This window comes from Orcinus orca, chromosome 14 (assembly GCF_937001465.1).
Source record: "Orcinus orca chromosome 14, mOrcOrc1.1, whole genome shotgun sequence".
NCBI classification, from domain to species: Eukaryota; Metazoa; Chordata; class Mammalia; order Artiodactyla; family Delphinidae; genus Orcinus; species Orcinus orca.
In genome coordinates, this window is record NC_064572.1 from 65,631,097 (window position 1) to 65,656,310 (window position 25,214).

A 25,214-nucleotide genomic window follows, 5' to 3' on the forward strand; every position below is an offset into this window, starting at 1 on the left:
TCTGAGGCTGAGCTCCGCCACGGACTCCCTGTGGAGGGGCAGCTAGCCAGGGGACTGGTTACAATGCAGCGGCAGTAATTACAAGGCAGCGGAACGAAGACTCCCCTCAAACAGGACCTAGTAGCGGAGCAGGCCTCCGGGGCTCTGTCGGGGGCGCACTCCCCCAGCTGGAGCCTCCAAAGGATGTCACTGCCCTGGGAGCAAGGGAGTGGGCACGTGGGGCCTCGGGCACCTGCACACCAGGACCATCCTCCCGGGGTTGAAGTTTCAGGGAGACACAGAAAGCACAAGCCTGAGAAAATAACTGGGACCCCCCCCCCCCGCAAGTACCAGGATACCCTTCCCCACCCTGCCGCCTCCTTTCCATCCCGGCTTTGAGAGCTGAAAGTCCTGTGCCAGGACTGAACACAGAGGAACCCTCCCAACCTGGATGTGGCCTGCACATGCCCTTGCTCTGGGCCTCCCGCCGGCTTGCCCACCCAGCACAACAGCTGGGCCCGCAGAAGTCCTCGTTCCCTGGAGCTGACGCCCCTTTCAGGTGGGCTGGACACAGCTTCCCGTGGCCCCCTTCCTCTCACCTGCCCACCCAGGTTAAAGGGGGCCGTGGCGGGGGGTTGGGCAAGGGCTTCTGTGCTGTTCCAGCCCCCAGCCTCCTGTGGGTCCACAGTCCCTGGGTCCCGCTGGCTCTCTCACCCATCAGCATAAAGAGGCTATTGGTGCCACTGCCAGTGGCAGAGGGGCTGGAAGGACAGTACGCCCCATGTCCCTGCCCAGACGGGTGGTGGTGGGGCCTGCCGGGTGCAGACAGCCGTCCCACTGACGAGGGTCGGACCAAGACTCAGCAAAGCAGGAAGCGGGTGGGTGGGCTGCCCACTCCAATTCCCAAGCCACCTGTCCCTTGGGGAGTGCCAGGAACAGGGATGCCTCAGAGGTCCTGAGAGCCAGTGGGGCGCCTGGTGGTGGAGGGGGCAGCTTCACCCCCCAGTCGGCACCAACCCTGGCGAGCCATCCCGGAGTGGAGAGGGGCTCAGGAAAGGACAGCCCAGCTCGTCTTCAGCTTGGCCCGATTCCATTCCCCTAGTCTTTTCTGAGTGGCCACTGTGCACCCAGGAGGGGTGAAGAGGAAAGGGGGAGAAGAGAAAGTTCCCGTTTACTGAGCATCTGTGCTGGCCAGGCAGCCTCGAGGCATTTACAGGCATCAGTGTCCTTGAACCTCACAACTATCCTGCCAAGAGGCTACTGTTGGCCTTTTACAGAGATTTCAGTGGGGAAGTGACTCATTCAAGGCCACAAGCAGAGCCGGGTGTTCTGACTGTTGTCTCTGGAGTGAGTTTAATTCAATTCACAATTTCCACCTAGTAGTGGTAGCCTTGAGCCCTGAGTTTGTCAGCCTACCCGGTCCCTGGCACATAGCAGATGCGCCATGAACACCTGCTGGGTGAAGGCCGAAGCAGAGATGCTCTCCAGGGCTCTTCCCAGGACCTTCTATTTGCTGCCCAGAGAAGCAGAAGGGAGGGAAGAAGAGCGTAACCTGCCTCAGCGCCTACTAAGTGCTCCACACACAGCCTCTACTTCATTGTCCTCGGCGCCGGGCAGGTAGGTGTGACTTACGGAGAAGGTCACGCTGCTGTCAGCGGAAGCCTGGATGCTGAGCTCCAGAGTCAGGCTCCCGAGCAGGCCTGACCTGGAGTTTGGCCAGGATCGAGGCTGTGGGAGCTCCTGGAGGAGGCTCCCCAAATTCTCGGGGCTATCCTGGCTGCACGGCCGCACCCACGCCCCGTCTTCCTGCTGGGTCCCGCGGCAGGGCTGGCAACGTCCCCTCTGTCCTCCTGGACTCTGCTTTCCCCCATGGAGGGCAGCCCCAGCCTCCACTCCTTCAGAAGCAATGGGAAGGGAGGCTGGGAGATCTTGCAAAGAGCACCTGTTCTGGGGGCTCTGACCTCATGCCACCCCAGCCCCAGAACAGCTGCCTGTCCTCTGCCCGGGGCCTCCGTCTCTGGAAGCCTCACTCAGCACCCTCCGCATCAGCCGCTGGGCCACCTTCACGAGGCCCAGGCCCAGATCCAAACCTGGCTCTCCGCCTGGATCAGGTAGGACAGCCTCCCTCTCTCGCTGGCCTGCCGGGGCATGGACATGGCGGTGGCAGGGGTGTGGACCCCGGGCCAGATGGAAGCTGGCCATTGGGACAGGCTGGGGCAGGGATGGATGGTCCCTCTGAACATTGGGCCATTGTTTTAGGCCACAACAGAGGGTGGCTCTGTGGCCCTGGGGCTGAGGAACAAAAACCTGTTTAGCAAGGCCCTGTTCCTCCCGTGCAATTTTGAGAACTTAACCAGGATCTGGCTGGCTTCAGCGGGAAGAAATGGGCCAAGGGGACAGGACCAGGCCTAGAGCCGAGAGGGGCGGCAGGGAGTGGAGACCCTCAGTCACTATGTGAGCCCACTCTGCGCTGCAGGTGTGTGTGTGGGCCCTGCTGGCCGCGAGCTCCCAGGCTGCTGAGCGGTGGGAGGTGATGGAGGGGGCATCCCCGCCAGCCCTGGCCTCTGTTTTTCCCCTCTGCAAATGGGGGCCAAATGCGTGTGTGCCCACCTGCCCGCGGGCTCGGGCCGAGCGCAGAGGGCCACCAACGTCAGGCGGCGAAAGGAGGCTGCAGTGCCCACGAGTGGCAGAGCTGTTGCAGTGTGGGGGGTCTCTTGCCGCAGTTCCCCCGCCCAGGACCGCCACGATGACGGCAGCGAGCCTGGCCTTGGGCAGTGCTGACTGCGTGCCGGGTCTGTTCCCTGTCGTCCACGCACCATCCTCCCAACAGCCCTTGGCGGCAGGCACTATCGTTATTCACACTACAGATACGGAAACCGAGGCACAGAGGGGCCAGGGAGCCCAGACCACCTAACTCCAGAGGGGTCGAGGGTGCTGTTCACTCTGAAACCATGACAGTGGGCAGTGCAATTTTTAATCTTGTTAAACAGCCCCAACCTGGGTTCACTCAATGCTTATCAGGTGCCAGGCCCTGGGGGGCCAGCGATGCGGGCCCCCGTGGTGGGGAGAGACCTTAAACAGCGTGGTTGGTACCACGGCCAGGGCTACGGGCTCTGGAAAGGCTTGCTGGGAAGCCTGGGGGCTGAGTAGGACTCGGGCCGGGGTGGGTGGGCAGAGGGGACAGGAGCGCTCCAGGTGGAGGAGACGGCTGGGCCTGGGCGTGGAGGCTGGCGACAGCCGGCTGCAGCCCTGTGCAGGTACCTAAGGATGAGGGTGGCGTCCGTGGGCCAGGGGGCTGGAGAGATGAGAAGGCCGGTCTCAGGCCCTCGGGCCTCATGGGGCTGCACCTCCCCTAACCCTTCTCTGAGGAACGTGCACCGCGCCGGGGCGGTGCTGAGGACAGGGCTCCTGGAGGGCCCTTTGAGAACCTTTAGGTTCACTGTTTCAATGATGCCAATTTAAACTGGAACTAAGAGAGGCATTTGCTGGGTCACGTGGTTAACTGGCGTCCTGCCCGGCAGCCTGAGCTCCCATTTCCATCACTCTCATCACAGGGGAATCATAGCTGAGGGACCGGCTGCTCGGGGGCTCCTTGTGGAAGCCAGGCCAGGGGACGCCTGCCTCCCTGGTCCAGTGGTCCAGGATGTGGGTCTCAAGCGCTCAAACACGGGTAAGCCAGGGAGAGCTGGGCCAGCAGGTGTGGCCCCAGGACCGGGTGGGTCACGTGCATAGCCCAGGGGGTCACCTTGGGTGCTGCAGGGGTGCTGGGTGTGGCCTGCACGAGGCCAGGCCCATCTGCTTGTCAGAGTTGACGCTCAGGACCGCCCGGGGCTCGTCCTGCGCTGAATCCCATTGAGTTCCAGGGATGTGTCCTTATCCCCCTCCTTCCGGATCTGGTGATCAGGGTTCTGTCCACCCCAAGTCAGCCTCACAGCTGCCCCAGAATCCACACAGGAGAGGCTAGGATGCGTCATCCCCAGCTCCTCTTGGCCGCCCCTCGCCAGCTGGGTGACCTCCAGGGAGCCACTTCATCTCTCCAAACGGTCACATCACAGCCTACCGCCTGTGGGGCACTAACAGAAAGCCTGAAGGACGTTACTCGTCCATCCGGCAAATCTCCTGAGTGCCTGCTCTGGGCACTGGGATTACGGTGTGATCAGAACACGTACAGGTTCCTGCTCTCCCAGGCCGACAATAACATTAGGGAGGGAACAGGTCACATGGGAGGTGGTGATAGGTTCCGCGGAGGAAGATGAAGCCAGGACGGGGAGAGCCAGTGCCGGGGATTTTAAACAGGGAGGCTGGCCAGGCATAGGCAGCTACTTGAGTCAGGGCTGCGAGGAGGTGAGGGGCCAGGCTGGGGCTCTCCTGGGGAGGGGGCGAAGTGTTCCAGGCGGAGGGAAGAGCCAGTGCGAAGCCCTCAAGGCAGAACGTGGCTGGAAGGTGTGAGAAGTGGCTGGAGCAGAGCCAGGAGGGAGAGGCAGGAGGTACCACCAGGGGCGACGGGAGGGGCAGGCGGAAGGGCCTCGACTCTGAGCCACAAGGGAGGCACGGAGGATTTTGAGCAGAGGAGGGACATGATCTGACCTATATTTTTAAAAGATTATTCCTTCCCCTGTGTTGAAAAGGGACCGTAGCGGGCGAGGGCAGAGGCAGGGAGCCAGTCAGGCCAGAATCCAGGGGTGAGACGAGGCTCGGCCCCCTGGGGTAGTAGCAGGGAGGTGGCGAGCTGCGGGCAGGGTCTGGGTATATGCCGAAGGTGGCGCGCACAGGATGTGCTGACGAGCTGCGTGGAGGGGTGTGAAGGAAAGAGGTGAATCTAGAATAATGCCAGCGTTTGGGGCCTGAGCCAGGGGCCCCAGGAGAGCCCAGTGCTGCTCCCACACAGCAGCAGTACCCGTCGGCCAGTAGTTCAAGGAGGGGAGGGCAGGGCCCTCGAGCAACCTTCCTGGGGCGGCCATCTGAGGCGGCGAAACCACCAAGGCTGCAGTGCCAGGCTCACCAAACGTCTCTGTGAAGAACATCCTTTCTGTGCAGGGACGGTGGCCTAGCGCAGCCACTAGCAGCCCAGAGGTGGGCCCCCCCTCCACCCACGGAAGCCAGCGAGCGGCCTGGGATCAAAGCTGAGGGGCCGGGCCTGTTGCAGGCCTTGTCTTCCCTGCAAGACGGAAAGGGCCACGGTCCCCCCACCCCAGCCCCCGTGAGCGCTCAGAGGTCCCGCAGCAGCACACTTGAAAGAGGCCAGGGTTATCTACAAAATTCCAGTTAAATCCACAGGCTTTGATAATTTGATAAGCCACTCCACAGTCGCCCCAGAGTCAAAATAACGCTGTTCCTCGATCCTGTGTTTATGTCTCAGGATAGAGGGGGGAGGTGTGCTGGCCTGGGACGGAGCCCTGAGAGGGAGCGGCTGCAGGCACTGGGCTGACAGAGGCTCAGCCCGTCAGCCCAGGTCACCCATGGGTCTGGGCTCTATGGCGAGCACACTCTGCATAGAACACAGGTCTCTCTTGGCAGGCTCTGGAGGCTGAGAGGGGCCAGGGCGGAGAAGCCCTTTGGAACTGTGTGGGCACAGCCGACCCCACCTCCTGAGCCTCAGGCCCGTCTCACGCTGGAGGGGTTCCTATTCTCAGGCCATCTCTTGCCAGATGAGATGTGAACTGGCCCAGGTGTGCGGTACCACCTCAAGAAAGAGGCAGATAACCCCCGCGGCCATGGTGACTCAGAGGCTAAATGCTTTGTGACTCCTCCCTGCAAAAGCCAGGCTGTGATCGGCAGGGTTGGAGCACGCACAGGGCCACATTCCATTCCATTCCACAACCTCCCACGAACAACACTGCTGTGCGCTTCCAAGGGGCCCGTAGCACCAGCCGGGTTATCTCAGTGCACACGTCATCTCCGTAAGCCCTCTGGACCGCTCCAGGAGTCCTGCATTCTCTCTTTTCAGGCATGGGGACACAGAAAGGCAGAGAGGCTGGGCACATGATCAGAGATCACAGAGCCTTGAGTGGTGGGCCTGGACCCCAGAGCCTGCCCCGCAAAGCCATGCCTGCTGCCTCACCAACACACAACTGTCTCCCCGAGCCTGGTTTCCACCTTCCTCGAGGGCCTTCCAGGGACGGGCAAGAGGCTAACCTACGGCTACTGGTGCTCAGGTCAACGGGTGAAATAGGACCGACTTATTTAGCTGCCTGGCAGGGAGTGGGTTCAGAGGCACGAGCCAAAGGCAGGGTCAGTTGATTTTGTGGTGATGCACCTGCTATTTCACCCACCAGCAGCAATTCTTCTCCCCTCCTCTGGGCACATGATCACGTGTGACTCCAACGACAACCCGCCTGGGGAGGGGCATCTCCTCTCTCCCCGTGGAAGAAAGGAGAACAAGAGGCTCTGAGAGGCCATCACAGCTGGGGAGCGGCAGGGCCAGGTGGACCCGGTACACTGCTGCCGGTCTCAAGAGCCTTCTTCTGCCTTGGGAGAGTGAGGAAGGCGGGGGCGGGAACACAGAGGAAGGGGTACAGAGAGGATGCACTGAGAGGTGTCAGGACCACAGTCCTGGTCCCCTGATTCCTCCCCAAACCAGGGAGGGTGGGCAGGAGATGTGGAAAGAGTACCGGCCTCTGGAACCAGAAAAATCTGGGTTCAAGTCCTGGCTCCAGCTGTGAACCTGTTTCCTCATCTGTAACATGGGGACAAGAACATGTAACTCCCGGTGCAAACCTCTCTCACAAGCCTGACGCGTAGCAGGTACAGAGAGAGCGATGTTTTTCCTGCTGGTGAGAACACACATTTGTATCTCATTTTGTTGTTTACAAAGCTCTCGCCCCGCCCACGTGTCATCTAAGTTTCCAAGACAATCCTTGGAGGTAGCAAGATCACGGATTAATCACTCTTCCCTTTTTTACAGATGAGAAAGAGAAGGGGAAGGTACCCGAGTGTAGCCCAGTAAGCAGCGGAGTCGGGGTGCGAGCTCGACACCACACCTCCCGCTCCCTGTGGCTTTCAATTGCTCCACACCGTGAACCACACTGTGATGAGTTTCTGACGGTTCACAGCATTTGCTTGTTTCTTAATCCTTTGGTAGCCAGTAAAGGAGAGGGCTTTGGTTGGGCCAGGTGAGCCTCTGAGCCGAGTAATGCTTTCCTCCCCCAGAGGGCCTAGGCCACTTTAGGCTCTTAGTCTTACAGCACGGGTGAAAAGAGAAGGGCTCCTTTAGGCAGGACCGCCACGTATGGGTGTGCAGACTGTGTACTCTACTACCTCTATGGGCGCCGTTCACAGAGAGTTCACCGTAGACAACGGCGCCCCTGGAGCTGTGCGACAACCCTTGTCTGTAGGCTTTCTGCTCCCCGTCACCAGATGGCCTCCTGCCTCTCCCCACCTGCCCCAGACAATTCCTCTGTACTATTCTTTCCCTTCCTCCTGTAGTACCCGCCCCATCTGCCTCCCTCTTGTCCACTCTGGTACTTTAAGATTTCAGGGGAACAGATGTATGGAGTGAGGCCATCAATGTGCACCCCCTCCGGCCCTCCCCCCAACCCTCTCCCCTACTCGACCCTCTTCCCTGGCTGCCTTCTTCTGCTCGCCAGCCCCTGGATTTTTCTCCCCACTGAGAAGCTACTCTGGGGAGTGTGGGTGAGGGTAGTGTTCTGAGCAAGAGAAGGTAGCCATGAGGATGGAGTTTGGGCATGTGCATGAGAGACCAGCAAGACCGGGTAGGTCGTCTTGACCACCAGGCCCAGAGTACCCTGCTTCCAGAGAGGAAAAAAGACATGCTTGGTGCCCCATTTCTCCCCAACATGGAAAGTCAGCCAGCCCTGGGTTCAAGTCTCATGAGTTCAAGATTTGGGTTCATTCAAGTCACATGCCTGTCACATACCCAACCAGCTGCATGACTTCGGGAAAATTCACCTCACTCCATGCCCCTCAGTTTTCTCCTCTGTAAACCGGGCTACATTAGTCTATTGGATTGGGTTGGCCAAAAAGTTCATTCGGGTTTTTCTGTAAGATGTTATGGAAAAACCCAAACGAACTTTTTTGGCCAGCCCAGTAAAATGCTACAGGTAAAAGCCATTTAGTAAACGCTCTGTGCACACTCATAGTTGTTTTTGATGATGATTATAAGATCTGTTGCAGCAGCCCAGCACCACTGGGTTATTCAGCAGGTGAGGTTCACCTGGGCAGCACGTGCCCTCCTAGTTCTGTGTTTCAGCTGGGAGCTTGGTAGCGTCAACGATTAAGAGCAATGACCGCTAACCCTGGGCATCTGAACCGCATGACCATTATATTTTCTGTTATCTCATCTGCTCCTGACCATAACCTGTGAACTATAAAGAGTTTTCAGGAAAACCTGCTCCCCAGATGCAAAGATACCCTCCCTTGCCAGCTCTGGGGTCAAGAGAAATGAGGAACAAGCCTTGGCAACAGGAGTCTGGGGAAGATGGTCCGCCCTCCTTTGGTCCATCTTTGCTTAGCCTCGTTGGCCTTGCCAGCTCTCCCCCCAAGCACACGGGAGAGGCTTCAGCTACCACTTACTCTTTCGGGGGGTTGACATCCTCCGGTCGGGCCTCAAAGAACCGAAAGACTTCATCACACTGTGAAATATGGGGTGGCAGCCGGACAAGTGCCTGTGGAAAGACAGGAAGAAAGGGCATTAGGCCTGATGAAAGTGGGAACAGGAAAACCAAAAGCAGGGCCAGCTTGGGCCAACAGTGATGGGGGAGGCGCGAGGACTGCGCCGAGGAAGACACAATCAATCAGCTACCCACCCACCCAACCAGACAACTAATCAAGGAATTAACTAATCAGCTAACTAATGAAACAACTCTCCATCTGTCCATCCACGCATCCCTCCCATCCACTAACCACCCACCCAATTAATGAACTAACCAACCAGTCAACTGATAAAATAACTTATCAGTCAACCAATCAACTTTTCAGCCATCCAGCCAACAATTCAACCAACCATCTAACTAGCCAGTTAACCAACTAAACCACCAGCCAAACAAGTGAAAAAAAAGGGGGAGGCCATTAAACCCTAGGTCTCAGGGCCCTCAAGAACGAATTATTCTGCATGAACCCTGAAAGAATTCTCTCTTGCCCACGGAATAAGTCCAAGATCCCTAGCCTGACAATCCAAGGTCTTTTCCTCCCGGCCTCATCTCCCACCAGCCACACTCCAGCTGCACCAGATGTCCACGGTCCCTAAATACCCACTGCCCGGTTATTTAATGACAAGCTGATGATTCCATCAAGGACAGCAGGGTTCTATGGCAGAGTCTGATAGGACCTGGGAAGACTGGGAAAGGAGGCGGTTTTAGGAAAGTCTCTTTGAAGCTGAGTCCTGAGGGTGGGTAAGAATAAACTGGTCAAGGTGAGGGCGGGGGCCGGACCAAGCATGGTGGTCCTAGGAGCTGAATGAGGTTGGTGTGGCCTGGGCTAGCAGGGCCTTGCTTAGGCCAAGCTGAGCTGAGCCTGGAGGAGCAGAATAAGCTGAAGGGTGTGGAAAGGCTTCTTAGAAGAGTGGGCAGGAGCTCGGCCAGAGGGGTGTGCAGGATTCAGACAGGCGGGAGGAGGTGAGCGTCCTGAGGAGGCTAACTGTGCAGTCAGGGGTGAGGGCCAGCTGTGAGCTTGCATCCAGGAGGGGTAAGACTGCGCCGCTGGAAAGGGAGGGATGAGGGTCAGAGGTGATCAGTTTCCCGCTGTGCACCAGCACGGACTCCACACCTTGCAGCCTGGGCACCTGGACCGCTGTCTCGGCTCAGTGCAGCGTGGAGCGGTGGGGAGAGGGTTGATCCTTTAGTACAGACAGGCAGGGGAGGTCACCGTCAAAGCAGGGCTGGGGAACGGGGCCAAGGGAACGCTGGGCTAGAGCCAGGAGAAGGAAGAGGCAAACCCTGGGCTACGGAAGTGTGAGGAGGAACTGCTGATAAGGAGGCTCCGGGGCGGTGGTCAGACGGGAGCCCGTCTCGAGCCTGTGCCTCTCCAGGCCCCCTGCACCAGGGCTGCTTCAGGTGCAGTGACCCAGCCTGGCAGCTCCCCTGTGCCAACCATGCTGGGCCTCCATGAGTGTGGCCACCGGGAGCCTCACGATGGTCCTTGTGAGGGCAGATCTCATCCCCGTGTTACTGAGGAGACAGAGGGGTCAGGGAGGCCACGTGGCCTGCACACAGGTGGGAAAGACGCTGCTAGAAGGTAAGCTCCATGCGGGCAGAGACTTTAGTCTGTTCTGTTGACTGTTATGCCCCCAGATCCTAGAAGAGTGCCTGGCACTCAGTAAGTATTTGTTAAAAATGAATGAATGAATAAGCGTTTGGTGTGCAGAACCCCTGTCCAGTAGTGGTGGGACATGATAATGGGGCAAAAAAAGCACATGTGGTCGTGGGTTGCATTGACAGAAGTACAGTGTTGAGGAAGGGGGCAGTGATCACTTGTTTCTCTGAGTTGCTCAGGTAACAAGTTAAGTGTGGCATTGAGCACGACGGCCCTTCCCGAAGCCAAACCCACACCTGGGCAAGATGGGACAAGACCTGATCTTAGCAGGTAAGACACACTGTGTAACTCCCTGCTGTTCCTTCCAGAGCCTGTGGCTTTCCAAGGGTCTCCAACAGATCCCATCCCCATGACCAGGAGAGAGATTAAAAAAAAGAAAGGAAATTAACATTCAATGAGCAAATACCACGTGTCAGGCACTATCTTTGGCTCCTGGACTCTCCAACCATCCAACAAGCATGGAGCTTTCAGTGTGTGCCCTGGTGGTACAGGCATGAGCCAGACACAGCCCCTGCCCTCACAAGTGCACATCTGATGATGTGCCGTCCAATTTTGTTCTGGACGTACCCATCATTGCTCCCATTTATGGTGGGGACGCTGGGGGGCGAAGCCACGACTAAAGTGGCAGAGTGAAGCCCTGTGCTCGACGCAGGCTGGGTGGAACTTACCCCCAGAGTGTTCAAGTTTTCATTTAACGCACATGGTATGTGCTGTTTTCTCCCCCAGGAGAGAAGGGCAGAAGGAAAGAAAAAGTGAGGAAGAAGAGAGAAAGAGAGAGACAGAGACAAAGAGATGGAGGGAGAGAAAGACAGAGAGAGACAGGGTCACAGATGGAGGGAGAGAGGCAGAGACAAAGAGATGGAGGGAGAGAAAGACAGAGAGAGACAGGGTCACAGATGGAGGGAGAGAGGCAGAGACAAAGAGATGGAGGGAGAGAAAGACAGAGAGAGACAGGGTCACAGATGGAGGGAGAGAGGCAGAGACAAAGAGATGGAGGGAGAGAAAGACAGAGAGAGACAGGGTCACAGATGGAGGGAGAGAGGCAGAGACAAAGAGATGGAGGGAGAGAAAGACAGAGAGAGACAGGGTCACAGATGGAGGGAGAGAGGCAGAGACAAAGAGATGGAGGGAGAGAAAGACAGAGAGAGACAGGGTCACAGATGGAGGGAGAGAGGCAGAGACAAAGAGATGGAGGGAGAGAAAGACAGAGAGAGACAGGGTCACAGATGGAGGGAGAGAGGCAGAGACAAAGAGATGGAGGGAGAGAAAGACAGAGAGAGACAGGGTCACAGATGGAGGGAGAGAGGCAGAGACAAAGAGATGGAGGGAGAGAAAGACAGAGAGAGACAGGGTCACAGATGGAGGGAGAGAGGCAGAGACAAAGAGATGGAGGGAGAGAAAGACAGAGAGAGACAGGGTCACAGATGGAGGGAGAGAGGCAGAGACAAAGAGATGGAGGGAGAGAAAGACAGAGAGAGACAGGGTCACAGATGGAGGGAGAGAGGCAGAGACAAAGAGATGGAGGGAGAGAAAGACAGAGAGAGACAGGGTCACAGATGGAGGGAGAGAGGCAGAGACAAAGAGATGGAGGGAGAGAAAGACAGAGAGAGACAGGGTCACAGATGGAGGGAGAGAGGCAGAGACAAAGAGATGGAGGGAGAGAAAGACAGAGAGAGACAGGGTCACAGATGGAGGGAGAGAGGCAGAGACAAAGAGATGGAGGGAGAGAAAGACAGAGAGAGACAGGGTCACAGATGGAGGGAGAGAGGCAGAGACAAAGAGATGGAGGGAGAGAAAGACAGAGAGAGACAGGGTCACAGATGGAGGGAGAGAGGCAGAGACAAAGAGATGGAGGGAGAGAAAGACAGAGAGAGACAGGGTCACAGATGGAGGGAGAGAGGCAGAGACAAAGAGATGGAGGGAGAGAAAGACAGAGAGAGACAGGGTCACAGATGGAGGGAGAGAGGCAGAGACAAAGAGATGGAGGGAGAGAAAGACAGAGAGAGACAGGGTCACAGATGGAGGGAGAGAGGCAGAGACAAAGAGATGGAGGGAGAGAAAGACAGAGAGAGACAGGGTCACAGATGGAGGGAGAGAGGCAGAGACAAAGAGATGGAGGGAGAGAAAGACAGAGAGAGACAGGGTCACAGATGGAGGGAGAGAGGCAGAGACAAAGAGATGGAGGGAGAGAAAGACAGAGAGAGACAGGGTCACAGATGGAGGGAGAGAGGCAGAGACAAAGAGAGATGGAAAGAGAGAGAGAGAGAGAGATGGAGTGAGAGAGACAGAGACAGAGAGATAGAAGCAGAGAGAGATAGAGACAAAGAGAGAAACAGGCAGATATACAGAGAGACGGAGAGGGACAGGGAGACTGAGAGGGAGAGGGAGAGACATACAGAGAGAGACAGAGAGAAGCGGAGCTCAGGCATGTGCAGACAGCAAGGGCTGCTGGCAGGAAGCACGAGGGTGCCAGGAGGGAGCACTAATGGGCCGGGATGGGCAGGAGGCAGGAGGGAAGTGTTACCAGGGGCCCAAGCTGTGTGCAGAGTCGCTGCCAGGGTGACCTCCCTGACCAGCAGGAGGCGGGGGTCCGGGAGGGGGGGGAGCGGGGCAGGCGCCCTCCCACTTAGGCGCAGAGCTGCTGGCCATCTCCCCCCGCCCGCAGCAGCAGTGAACACAGGGGCTCTTCATGCCGACAGAGACCGGCATTCCGGGGGCAGAGGACGCGTGGGCTGGAAGGGCCTCAGACAAAGAGGCCTTTTGGGCGAACCGCTGCGGCATCTTTATTTAACAGGGAGCCCCGAGGGGAGCCGCGTTGAGGGCTCGTCCTGATTTCAGGCTGACAAGAGGCTCTTGGCTCAGGGCAGCTTCCATCAGCGCTGCCGCCAGATCCAGCTCTGGCCAAAATCATTTGGCAGGAGAGCCGGGTGCTGAGCAGTCAGTCCCCACGGCCTGGGCTGGCAATGGCAGGCAGAGCCGGGGAACCCCCAAACCTAGCTATTCTTGGAGGAGCAGGTAGTGACCAACACATGGGCATCTTCAGGGCCACCACCGCCGGCTCAGGCCTAAAACTCTGCCACTGGACATTCAGGATGTATGCCATGGGGTGGTTAAGTCAGGGCTAGGCAGATGGGAGTTTGAGTCCCAGGTCTACCGTTAACAGGCTGTGTGATGCTGAATGCCTTGCTTGCCCTCTCTGAGCTCAGTACGATAGATCTCACATGGCGCCTATCTTTTAGGAGATTCAATGAGATCATGAATATGAGGAGCCTAGCACAGTGCCTGGCACTGAGTAAACAGTAAAATTTAGTTACACTATTGTCTTCATTATCATTATCCTTTGGGTGAAAGCAGTGAGGTATACTAGAAAGAATGGGAGTCAGGAGACTTCAGTTCTACGGTAGGTCCAATTCTGCCGTTATATACTTGCTCCATGACCTTGGGCAGCCACTTCACCTCTCTGGTTGTTGTTTCTTCTAGGATAAAATAGACTAGCTTCAGAATCTCAAACTGCATCTCATAGAACACCTGTTTGATGAGATAAAATCAGTTCTGTGGGCACATGTGAAACGGTGCCTTGTAGATCCCCATCTTGGTCTTGGTGGGCATCATGTTCATTAGCACAGCAAAGGCTCTGAGAATTCCTGCCGGCAAGAAACCTACAGAGCTGTGTTCAGGCCAGTACTTATTAATAATAACGACATCCTGGGAATTTGACTCATTTAATCATCACATTAACTCTAAGAGATGAGTATGACTATGATTCCAGTTTAACAGAAGAAGAAACAAAAGCACAGGGAGGTTAAATCATTTCTCAAGGCCATACAGCTAATAAGTGGCGAGATTTTGAATGAGGTGTCTGAGTCCAGAGCCTATGCTCTGTCTGATCTGCAACTCTGTACTTCCTCCAGCATTACCCACAAGTCTCTGACTGTGGAGCTGGTTTTCCAAACAATTCCTATTGACAGCCCATGGAACACAGCTAGGCAAATCCAGGCCAGAGACATTCTGAAGTTTCTTCCAGCTCTAACAGTCAATGGCTCCAGGACTGCAAACAGCACCACTATCAGTGAATTCAGTGTCCAATCTATCACCAGCCTGGTCTTTGCAAGTACAGCAGTGGCATGGGAGGGGGCCCCAGGCAGACTGTGCTCAGACCCTCTGCTTCGAAATGATCTCTCTCCACGAAGCCCACCATGCTGGGTTATGTCTATCCCAGGACAAAAAGCAAAGTTCTGCATTTGTCAAAGCAACTGGGGGTGTCCTGCTCTTTCCACAGGATCAAACATTGTCCTATTTTTAGCAGCATCATTTTGGTTTCTAATCAATGAGAATCTTAGAGTAAAAGCCCAGCGACTCTGGGTGGGGTAGGGGGATGTGGTGGGTAGTGAATGGGCTGAGGGGGCTGAAGTCCTACCCATTTGGCCTCCACTCTCACCCCCCGGGCTGCTTCTAACCTGCTCCAGACTATTCCTCTTAGATCAGCATCTAGGAAGCTGGGGGCTCACCAAACTTTTATAAATCAGAGTATGTCAAACACACGAGTTCTCTTTTTGAAGGATCTAAGAAGCGAATTCTTTTGTAATGGAAACAGTGCTCAATTCGCAATTGCAGTTTAAGGCATTTCACAAGGGAGCCTAGTAATTGGGGCCTTGGGGACATGTCACCCTCCTTGGAGGTTTCCTCTGCTTGTGTGCGATCTTTGCATCGTGTCGTCAGATACTGCCTGGCCTCCCGCGTGGGACCAGGCTTCCTGCTTGTTGGTGAAGACACAAAGATAACAGATGGCGCCTTCCAGGAGCTCTTGGTCTGGAGAAGATGAACACACAGAAATTACCCTCCTATGGAGGGTAAGTGTGCAGCGTGGAGGCGTGCATGGAGTATTCTGGACAGCAGGGGTGGCAGCTTCCTCCGGGGAGGTGGAAGGCTTCTGGGAGGGGCATCGTGGGAGCCAGATACGTCCCCAGGAAAGGGATTAGCACAGGCCAAGGGGTGGAAGTCTAAGGGAGTCTGGCTAGCTGGGGGTGGCTGCACTCCTGCAGACGGGGCTGCAGGGCGGGAGCTGAGGCTGAAGCAGCCCGTGGAACAACCCCACAGACGGCCCGGCTCAGCCGGTCAGAGGTTCTTGTGGAGCCGATGAGGCTCCTCTGAAGGCCTTTAAGTAGAAAATGGACACAATCAGCTTTATCCCAGCCTGGAAGTGCTTTCTTCCTGGGTCTGTCTGGACCAGAGGAGATGGAGAGATTGTGCCACCTGGGTTTCCTCAGAGCACCAGACCACTCAGGAGGCCTGAACGCATCCGTCTTGGCTCTCTGCCTCAGTCTCCCCCATTAGCAACACATCTGGCCCAGGCCTGCCTTAGAATAAGGGGCACAAGAACAAAGTCACTCTCCCCATATCTGTTTGTTTGCGGTACGCGGGCCTCTCACTGTTGTGGCCTCTCCCGTTGCGGAGCACAGGCTCTGGACGCACAGGCTCAGCGGCCATGGCTCACGGGCCCAGCCGCTCCACGGCATGTGGGATCTTCCCGGACCGGGGCACGAATCCGCGTCCCCTGCATCGGCAGGCGGACTCTCAACCACTGCGCCACCAGGGAAGCCCCCCTGGTGCTTCTTAAAGGAGTCTGTTTTTCTTGCAACATGAACCTTTTTCTTTATTAAGGTGAGAGACAATGATGGGCTATGGTGGAAAACTCCCATGGTGGGAGGGAGAGCGGCTGGGGCTAAGAACCTCCACGAAGTAATAGCCAAAGTTTTCAAATATGGGAAGTGGGGCTAAAAATTAATGAGTCTGGGAGGTGCAGAGGGTGGGGAGGGGAGATCCTTACCCCTTCAGGGCTGACATCCTTGTTAGGCTTGGAGTCCCTCCCCCAGTCTAACTCCAGCCAACCTCTCATCCCACCTGCAAAGAGAGCCTTTGATTCTGAAAGCAAGCCTCTCGTGGACAGCAGAATAATAGAAGCGGCTCGGCTTTTTGGGTAACAAAAAAATTCTAGCTGCACCCACCAGGAAATGGAGACTTGTATAAACGTTGTCACATGGCGGAGGGTACGCTGATTATTCTCAAACGCTCTTTCGCACTGCCCCCTACCCCTGGATATTTATTTTATCCCATAGACAAACACTGCAAACATGTATTTCACACGCAGGAATGGGGTAGATGGAGTCATTTATGGGGTAGATTGTTTGTCCGAGCCCCTAAAGTATAGCTCACGCTCGTTAGTGAGATGAAAGTCTTCAAATTGTTGAGACCACAGAACCATTAAATATTAACCGCATAACCATGTTGACCATTAAATTAATTTATGGAGTTACAGAAAAGCGTTTGGAACCCTTCTTGATAGACACTGGCCCTCAAGAGCCACATAAAACAATCACCTGGCTGGCGCTTGGTAAACTTTCCGTGACGCTCATCCAATCTGCTCCGTATGTGTTTAAAATTAACACTGAGATCTGGGCTGTGAAGCTGCCATCAGGCGACGGGACTGGCTGGCCGGCGAGGGCAGGGAGCCTGAAGTCTGGGAGGGTCCGCCGCACGGTCAGACTTTCTATATCTGAGTCCCGGCAGAGGAGCTGGCTACTCCGTGCACAAAGCCGGTTTCACAATTTTGGGTGCATTTGAATCCCCAGCAAATCCCAGACTCGGAGCCCATACCTGTCCAGCAGGTCCAAGGAAGACTCTGGCCAGCCAAGCAGAGCTGCATGGGCAGGGTCCTGGAAACAAAACTCCAGAGGTTCCAAGCAGTCCGAGGACAGGTATGGCTGGCCATGGAGTGGACTGCACGTGGCCCTGACCATGAAGTTGGCTGTGGGGGGCAGTGATGCTGAGTGAAAGGTTGGATCCTGAGTGGTACAGACTGGACTAGTGGGCAGCAGGGCTGTGAAGTGCGATGCTGGGCGGCAGTGACCATGGACTGCAGCTGAACTTATCCCTAATGACCATTCCAAGGTTATTCCAAGGTCTCAGACAATTAGACCACAGATCCCAGCTTTCTAGTTCAGCAGAATTAAAGGTCACTTCTGTACTGCCCTGCCCCCTCTGCCATTCTCAGAGTAAATTACTGCCTGCAAGCTGTCTGGCTGCTTGGTGAACCCATGACATTGCTCCTTGTTGCCTGTCTCTGAGTAGTTCTCATTTGTGCTAATCAGGTTAGGAGGCCCCTCCTCTTGCAGACCCCACTTAAATGGCTCCCCAGCCTACCAGGAGCACCACTGGGGCTCCGGAGCCCTCATCCCGAATCAAGGGTCCTGTTCAAAGCCTGATCCCAGGAGATAAGATGTTATCGGTTTCCTGCTCCCGACGACCCAGAAGACGGCATTTCCACACAGTCCAACTGCAGATGCCTTGGGCTCCACCAGCTCAGGGAGGTCAAGGCTGATGTGAACCATGAATCCCAGCTGCAAGAGGCTCCGCCCTGCCCTTTGCCCCTCCCCCATTAGCTCTGCCAATTTGTTTAATAACTGCTTGGGAAAGGAATAAAAAGAAATAAAAGCTCAGGCTGCAGCCATCAATTTAACTAGAAATGGCAAATGCCTTTTAAAGAGAAAAATGAATATTGATCTGAAGAAGAGAAGCTTCTGCCTTCAGGAAATTCATCATCGGGGCATCCTTTTACATTAAGGCAGAAAACGTGACCGAGTATGATCTGCATAGCCATGAAATTCAAACTTGGGTTAATGAAGAGTATTTGGGAGTGCTTGTCTCCCCATAGTCTTGGGAACACCAGTTGCGAAATTGAGCAACTTGGTTCTTATTTAAACATTTTATTGACAGGCATAATGGTTCCAAATTATAAAATATTTGTTCAGAAAGGAACCTTATGGTAATAACTCCATGTAGGGACAGAACATTTCAGAAGTTACAGACACTGTGACATATATTCTCCTGCTCAACCCCTTGCATGAACCCTGTGAGACAGTTATTTTTACCCTCGTTTTACAGATCAGGAAACTGGGGCTCAGAGAGGGAAAGCAACTTGCCGAGGTCACACAGCTAGTTGGTGGAGTGCTGGGATTTGACCCCAGCTCTTCTCAGTCTAATACCAGCACTCACAACAAAACATCCCCCACTTGCTTCTCCTCAAGATTCTTGAGTCAGACTCCACAGTAGTTTTCACGTAACTAGGAAATTCCATCTCCATTAAAGCCAGTGGTGCCCAGCGGTAACATTAAATTGTTTACGCCTTGTAATAATAATAACAAAAAGCTAGCATCCACTGAATGTTTCCTCTGTGCAGACACTATGTGCTGCTGCCTTATGCCTGTCAGGTCACTGCATCCTCATGACCACCCTCTGAGGAGGTACTACTCTCCTTCCTGTTGTACGGATGTGGAAACTGAGGCTCCGGGAAGTTCAGTAACTTGCCCAAGTTCACAAAGCCAGCAGGGTTTCAAACCCAGGCGGTCTGGCCATCTGGAGGCCATGTGCCAAGACCACTAAAGTGGGAGCCTCTCATCCTCACTGCAGGGGCCCCAGGGGGTCCCAGGCTCCAGACAAAGTGGAAAGACAAACAGGCTCTGCTTCATGACCTTGCAGTTGCTGCCAGTCTGCTCTTCGGCATTGACTGTTCTAATGCATGTACGTGCACGTGCCTGCGCGTGCGCGTGTGTGTGTGCGTGTGTGGTGAGCATTTGCATCTATAAAGATGTATACACGAATATTTGTATCTATCAAGACTTCTGTGAATAAACAAATATGCATTTTGGATGCTACTGAACTCAGGACTGATTCCAAAAATGTCCCAAAGGGAATTCAAAGAAGAGTTCTCCTGTATCCAGCAAAATGCCACACACAGAATCCCTTCAGCAGCGGCCCCTTCACAGAGCTCCCAAGCTGGTGGAAGTGATTTAAAGGAGTGTTTTGTAAACACGGACCCATCATGAAAGGAACAGAGGCTTCAGCTGTGACCCTGGCGGTCCTCATGCCCCAGAGGCGGCCTAGTGACGGGGTGACCCCTCCCCGAGGGGCACCCACACTTCTGGCCAGGAGATGCCAGGCCTCAGGATGCATCTGCTAGACCACAGCAGAGGGTTTTGTATAGACAACCTTCCTTCACAGATGGATAGACTCTCTGGCAGATGGGCCACCCCCTCCCCTGCCCCAGACACACTCTTACCCGGCAGTACTCATCGATGGGCTTCAGCCGCTTCACAGCTACGTCCCGGATGTGGCTTCTCCGGAAGAGGATTTTGCCTGGAAGAGAGATGCTCGTGAGCTGGGTGACTCTGGGTAAAGCTGCCATAGGGACCTGGGACGCTATCCTCTCATTCCCTCTCCCTCGGCTTCTCAGCATCTTAGCTGGCCACCAAACACCACCACCTCTGCCCGTTGCCAAGGAAACAAGAGAGGAGTGGTCACCTCTCCCCGGGGGGTTAGGAGCAGCTCATTTCTGTTGAGGAACTTGGGGGATCATGTAGAACAGACTGCAGAGGTATCCCAGCCAAGGGCGAGGAGGCTGGGGTATTTATCACCCACTCCCTGCTTGTTTCTGAGCTTCTGAGAGCACTGCTTCTTGGGAGCTTCTGGCCGAGTACGCTCCCGTGGCTAGAACAAAGCCCCCAGTTTTCCTGTAAGCAGCCTTTGGCAGGTAGAGGAGAATGGAAAGGGGACCTGGGGGCCCTGGAAGCAGCTGCTACGGCCATCCCTGACTTCCCCGTCACCACAGGTACTGGTCACCAGTCCTGTTCCAGCCAGACCATGGAGCATCTAACTCATCAAGTTGTGTGTGACGTGTTGCGCATTTGTGTCTCTCATCCCGCTGCACTCAGTGTGAACCAGAGGCCCCTCCTGCAGCTGCTTCTTCCCCTTGGCAACTCTCGCTGCACTCAGCACAAGGCTTTGCATACAGCAGGTGCCCAATAGGCACTTGCTGGTCCGTGCATCTCCCTCCCTCCCTCTCCCAGATGCTCCGTCAAACTCTCCTTCCTCCCTTTCTCACCCAAGCCTAGTAGAGGGGCTGTGTCCCCGGCAGAGGGATGACACTGCACAGACTGGACAGTGTCATCAAAGAGAAATGGGCTCTTCCACATGTTCCTTTTGAAAGGAGATAAAACATGATTTATCAAGACATGGGAGGGACTTCCCTGGTGGCGCAGTGGTTAAGAAGCACCTGCCAATGCAGGGGACATGGGTTCGAGCCCTGGTCCGGGAAGACCCCACATGCCACGGAGCAGTTAAGCCCATGCACCACAACTACTGAGCCTGCGTGCCACAACTACCGAAGCCCACGGGCCTAGAGCCTGTGCTCTGCAACAAGAGAAGCACCGCAATGAGAAGCCTGTGCACCGCAACGAAGAGTAGCCCCCGCTCGCCGCAACTAGAGAAAGCCCGCGCATAGCAATGAAGACCCAACAAGGCCAAAAACAAAAAAGACATGGGAGACAGCCACCTTTCCTCGGGGGAAGATGTCACAGGTTTGGTATTCTTGGCCCCTTCGCCTCCTACCCTTTTTCGGTTGCCTATTGCTCTATTGCCTGCGGGCCACAGGAGCACGTGTGCGCAGCCAAGGGGACGGTGTGTGAAATAAACACATGGTGGGAGGACACCCATGCTCTGGACTGACGAAATGACAGGCGGCCCTGGGGTGGGGTTCTGGGCCTTCCACCTGAGCCAGGTAGCTGTCAGGAGCTGGGGGCCGCCCAGACCCAGTGACGCCAGCAGCTAAGCTGTATCTCACAAGGACCTGGAGGACTTGCTTGGAGGGACCGCGATCGGGGAGTGGTGTGGTGGACCCCAGACCTGGCTCTTCCCTGTGCTTCTTTCAAAGGAGGAAAATGTGACTTATCCACTCCCCAAAAGAGCACTCCTGCCCTTTCTCATCCCGTCAGAGGACAAAAAAGAAAGCAGAGAGATGGGGAGACAAACTAGGTCGCCCCTCCCAGACCCCCATCTCAAGGCTGGCCAAACCTCTCGACTGGGTTTGATATTCATGAGATATATAGATACAGATACAGATATAGATATTGACACAGATACAGATATAGATATACCAGATAGGACTTGATCCAGTTGCAGAGACAGAACTAGCAAAAGCAAATAGTTAAGGAACGACTAAGGCCTCCAGAGGTGCAGAAGCTTTGAAGGGAGGGCTGGGGTGGGGAGATGGGGAGAGAGGTGAGAGGGCTCCTCACCCAGTTGGCACGGGACCTCCGCCCTGCCCCTCAAGCCCACCCTCTGCAGGTGAGGCCGCCATGCCTCCAGGCTGGACACCTCCCATCTCCTCCACAAGGCTCGTGGGTCTGTTGCTCAGGTACGAAGTCAGAGGAGAATTTCTGTACGAGCCATTTGCCAGTTGAGTTTTTGGAATCCCAGCAAGGCTTCTCTCCTCCGTGCTGAAATCCTGGCAGGAGCAACGTTTTCTTTCCTTGGGTCCTTTTGGCACAGAGGCTGCTGGGAGCGGGGCAGGGGGAGGGGGAGGCAGGGAAGATCTGGAAGGGATTCTATGGTCTTGACTTCTCTCTTAGGGATCCCAACCGCATTCTGCAAGCCAAACCGGTGACCATATTAAAAGGGAGAGAGAGAAAAGGGAGGAGGAACAACCCCATGAAGGAAGCCGGGACCACAGGGCATTAAAGGCGTCTTGTAAATGTAATTCAGCCCGTTCACGGCAAGGCCAGGTGAGACTCCTGCCAGAGCCTTCAAAGCCATGTAGACGCAGCCCCAGAAATATGATAAGCATCATAAGGAAGATGACACACGGGGCAAGAGACAGACCTCAGGATTAACTCGTTCCTGAGAGCAGAGAAGAGAGCTGTTGAGCCTGACGGGGTCTGAGCATGTAAGTGGAGGCTCCTCTTGCTGCCATTCTGGGCTGGGCTCAGAGGGTGGGACCAGCAGGGTCCTTGGCTGGAGTCCTGGGTTCAAGTCCTGCCTTGGCCACAGGCTGGCTGTGTGACCCTCCATGGGGCCTCTGCATTCTCACCTGGAGACTGAAGGGCCGGGCCTCCATGGCTGCTCCCTCGGGGAGTCCTAAGATGCATTTGGGGGTGGGGTTATTGAGAGCGGCAGAGGAAGCCTGAGACAACAGTTAACAGTAGCTAAGTGTTTACTCCTGCCAGGCACAGGCTAAGAGCTTTCCATTGGGTTCTCTGGCTGTATCCTCACCACAACTTTAAAGCAAGTGCTTTTATTGTCCCCACTTTGCCCAGGAGGAGTTGGTGGCTCAGAGAGGTTGAAGGACTTGTCCAAAGTCACACAGCTATTAAATGGCTGAGCTGGGATTTCAACCTGTGGTTTTGGAGCTCAGATAGTGAGAGGGAGAGAGTTCTTTGGGCTCAGATCACGTAAGGCCATGAGAACCACTTAGGATTTTCTTGTGGGTGTGATGGGAGTATGATTAACATCTCCTCCATGCCAGGTGCTGGGCTGAGGTCTGGGGAGCAAGTGTCTCGAGGGCTGACTGAGAATGAAGCAAGCAATAATCGTGGAGGACGGGACATGCCAGGGTGAGTGAGATGCACGCAGCCCCCCGAGGTCTCTGCCAACCAGATACAAGTGAATGAATGAGTGAGTGAATGGATGAGAGTAAACGGGGGAATGAGACTGAAAGGACCAATGGACCAACAAAGCAGGGAAGGAGAGGTGACCCAGTGTCTAGTGGACTTGGGGAGAAAGAGCTCCCCGAAACAGCAAACCTCCCTGTCCTTTAAAGGGCCCTTCCTGCCCCACCCCCATCCCTGCCCTGGCTGAGCAGGTGCCAGCCCAGTGGGATCAGCGGGTTACCTACCCTCAGAAGCGGGAGGGCATCACCTGGGGGAGGCCGGCTCTGCCCCACACCCTAATCTGGCCTAACCTTCTCACCATGAGTGTCCACTCTGGGCCAGGACACATAGGTGGGGCACTGACTCGGGAAGGTCCCCACGCTTGAGTGGCAGAGGTGTTTCTCCCTCCTACGCAGGATACCAGGCACTTAATGAAGCATCTTAGTGGCACTTGAGGGGTCTTAGTAGTTGGCATTTGCTTCCAGAGAATGAATTATTTCAAGAAGGTGAGAGGTGAGGACATGGCTCCTTCTCACTGGTAGGGAGAAGTGGTTAAAGAAAAGACAGAAACTTCTGAGAACAGTTAACCCCCTAGGCCAGCCACGACCCCAGGTTCCTCCTTGTAAAATGTGGTACCCATGGGGGATTCCTTAAGCAGGAGTCAGGGGCCAGGGGCACAGGAAGAGCCCACCTACCTAGGGAGCGCCCACCCTAGCCATGAAGAGCCTGTAGCAACCTCCAGGAGACAGGCACATGTTCTGACAAATGGGCAAGTACCCACTGTACGGGGCAATAGAGGGCACTGGCTACAGGGGAAATAGGAGAGGGCTGACCTCTTTTGGTCTCTCCAGGCTGATCTATTCTTAGCAGCCTCTCCTCTTCAAAATTCACAGCATGTATACGTCCTCATATAACTCTCTCTTCCTGGCTTTTTTTGCCACCTGGAATGCCATCCATCCATCCATCCATCCATCCATCCATCCATCCATCACTGTCTTGATGGAGGGTGTGCTCCAGTGTTAAGAACACTGCAGTGGACAAGACAGATGAGGGGCCCTGCCCTCAAGGTGTTTACTTTCTAACTGGGGAGGGGATGTGTATGGAAGGGGTACAGTATACAATGTTCATATCTAGTAAATAGTGTGGTAACACACATATGTCTCCCCCCACCTCTGTAAAGAGAATATAACAAGGTAATGGGAAGGGGTGTGCCTGGGGGGTGGGGGAATTCAGCTAGTGGTCAGGGAAGTCTCTGATTTCAGTGGAGTCTCTGAGGAGGAGAAAAGCCAGCCACTCAAAGCTCTGGCGCAAGAGGGCTCAGCCAGAGGCAACCACAGAGCCAAGCTGGAAGGTGGAAAGGAGGCCATGTAGCGGTCTTATAAGCCACAGAAAGGAGTTTGGTTTTTTTCTAAGAACGCTTGGGCCTACTGACCCAGATCCCTCCCCATCCTAAGGCTCACTTTCCATATCCTCAGGCCTCCTCCAGGAAGCCTTCCTTGAATGCCTGCCTTGCCCTCCTCTGCCAGCCTCCTGGACCGCTCGCTGGCAGTCACCCCACTCTCGCCCTCCCTCTCCTGCTGTCGTGGAGAATTTGTCAGGGGGCTATCATCCTCAGGGCCCCCTCTCACCTTCCCAGGAGGGTCCCCTGATGCACAGGCCAGCTGCCCCCCAGCCACCCTGGCCTCCAAGGACACAGATGCTCCCACCCCTCTCCCTTCAGTGCAGCCCAGAGAGCCTGGAGCATCACAGGGACTCGCCTAAGGTACAGGGAGACCACGGGAGGCCCCGAGGCCCACAGACTGCATGTTGTTCTCCACGAACAATGCTCCTGCCCATCTAATTGGATCTGAGGACAGAAAGGAAAGGGGAGCGTATCCGGCTCCCAGGGCTGCCATAGCAAATGACCACCAACTTGGTGGCTCAAAACAACTGAAATTTATTCTCTCCCAGTTCTGAGGCCAGAAATCTGAAATCAAAGTGTCAGCAGGCCACGCTGCATCTGAAGGCTCTAGGGGACAATCCTTCCTTGACTCTTCCAGCTTCCGGCAGCTCTAGGCGTTCCTAGGCTTGCAGCAGCCTCACCCCAAGCTCTGCCCCTGCCTTCACGTGCCCCTCACCCCATCCCCCAGCCTGTGGCTCAAATCTCCCTCTGCCTTTCTTTTGTAAGGACACCTGTCTCTGGGTTGGGTGCCCACCCTAAATTCAGGATGACCTCATGTTCACAATCCTTAAATTAATTACATCTGCAAAAACTCTTTTTCCAAATAAGGTCATATTCACAGGTTACAGGGGTTAGGATGTGGACGTACCTTTTTGGGGCCACTCTTCAACCCACTACAGAGGTTATGGGAGAGTCCACAGGGCTGACCAGACACCTGAGAGAGTCTTGGATCCCTAACTGGATTGCAATCACCCTGAGGGGAAGGGATGACTTTCTATACTCCCTCCAGCCCTGGCAATACCTGGCATGGAGCTGGGTGTAATGAA

At 55.3% G+C, this 25,214-nt stretch overlaps 1 protein-coding gene across 7 annotated transcripts in view; it reads right to left on the reverse strand.

The window, feature by feature from the left end:
- SH3PXD2A (SH3 and PX domains 2A) overlaps positions 1 to 25,214 on the reverse strand; it is a 241,687-nt gene that overhangs the window by 103,542 nt on the left and 112,931 nt on the right. For all 7 annotated transcript variants that reach the window (XR_007471233.1, XM_004265884.4, XM_033421090.2 and 4 more), the window contains 2 exons: positions 19,364 to 19,440; positions 8,512 to 8,603 (listed from right to left, as the gene is read on the reverse strand). Coding sequence is in view for 6 of the 7 variants with exons in the window: in XM_004265884.4 (XP_004265932.1) it covers positions 8,512 to 8,603; positions 19,364 to 19,440 (169 nt within the window). In the remaining variant the exon portion in view is untranslated. The remainder of the gene's footprint in view (positions 1 to 8,511; positions 8,604 to 19,363; positions 19,441 to 25,214) is intronic.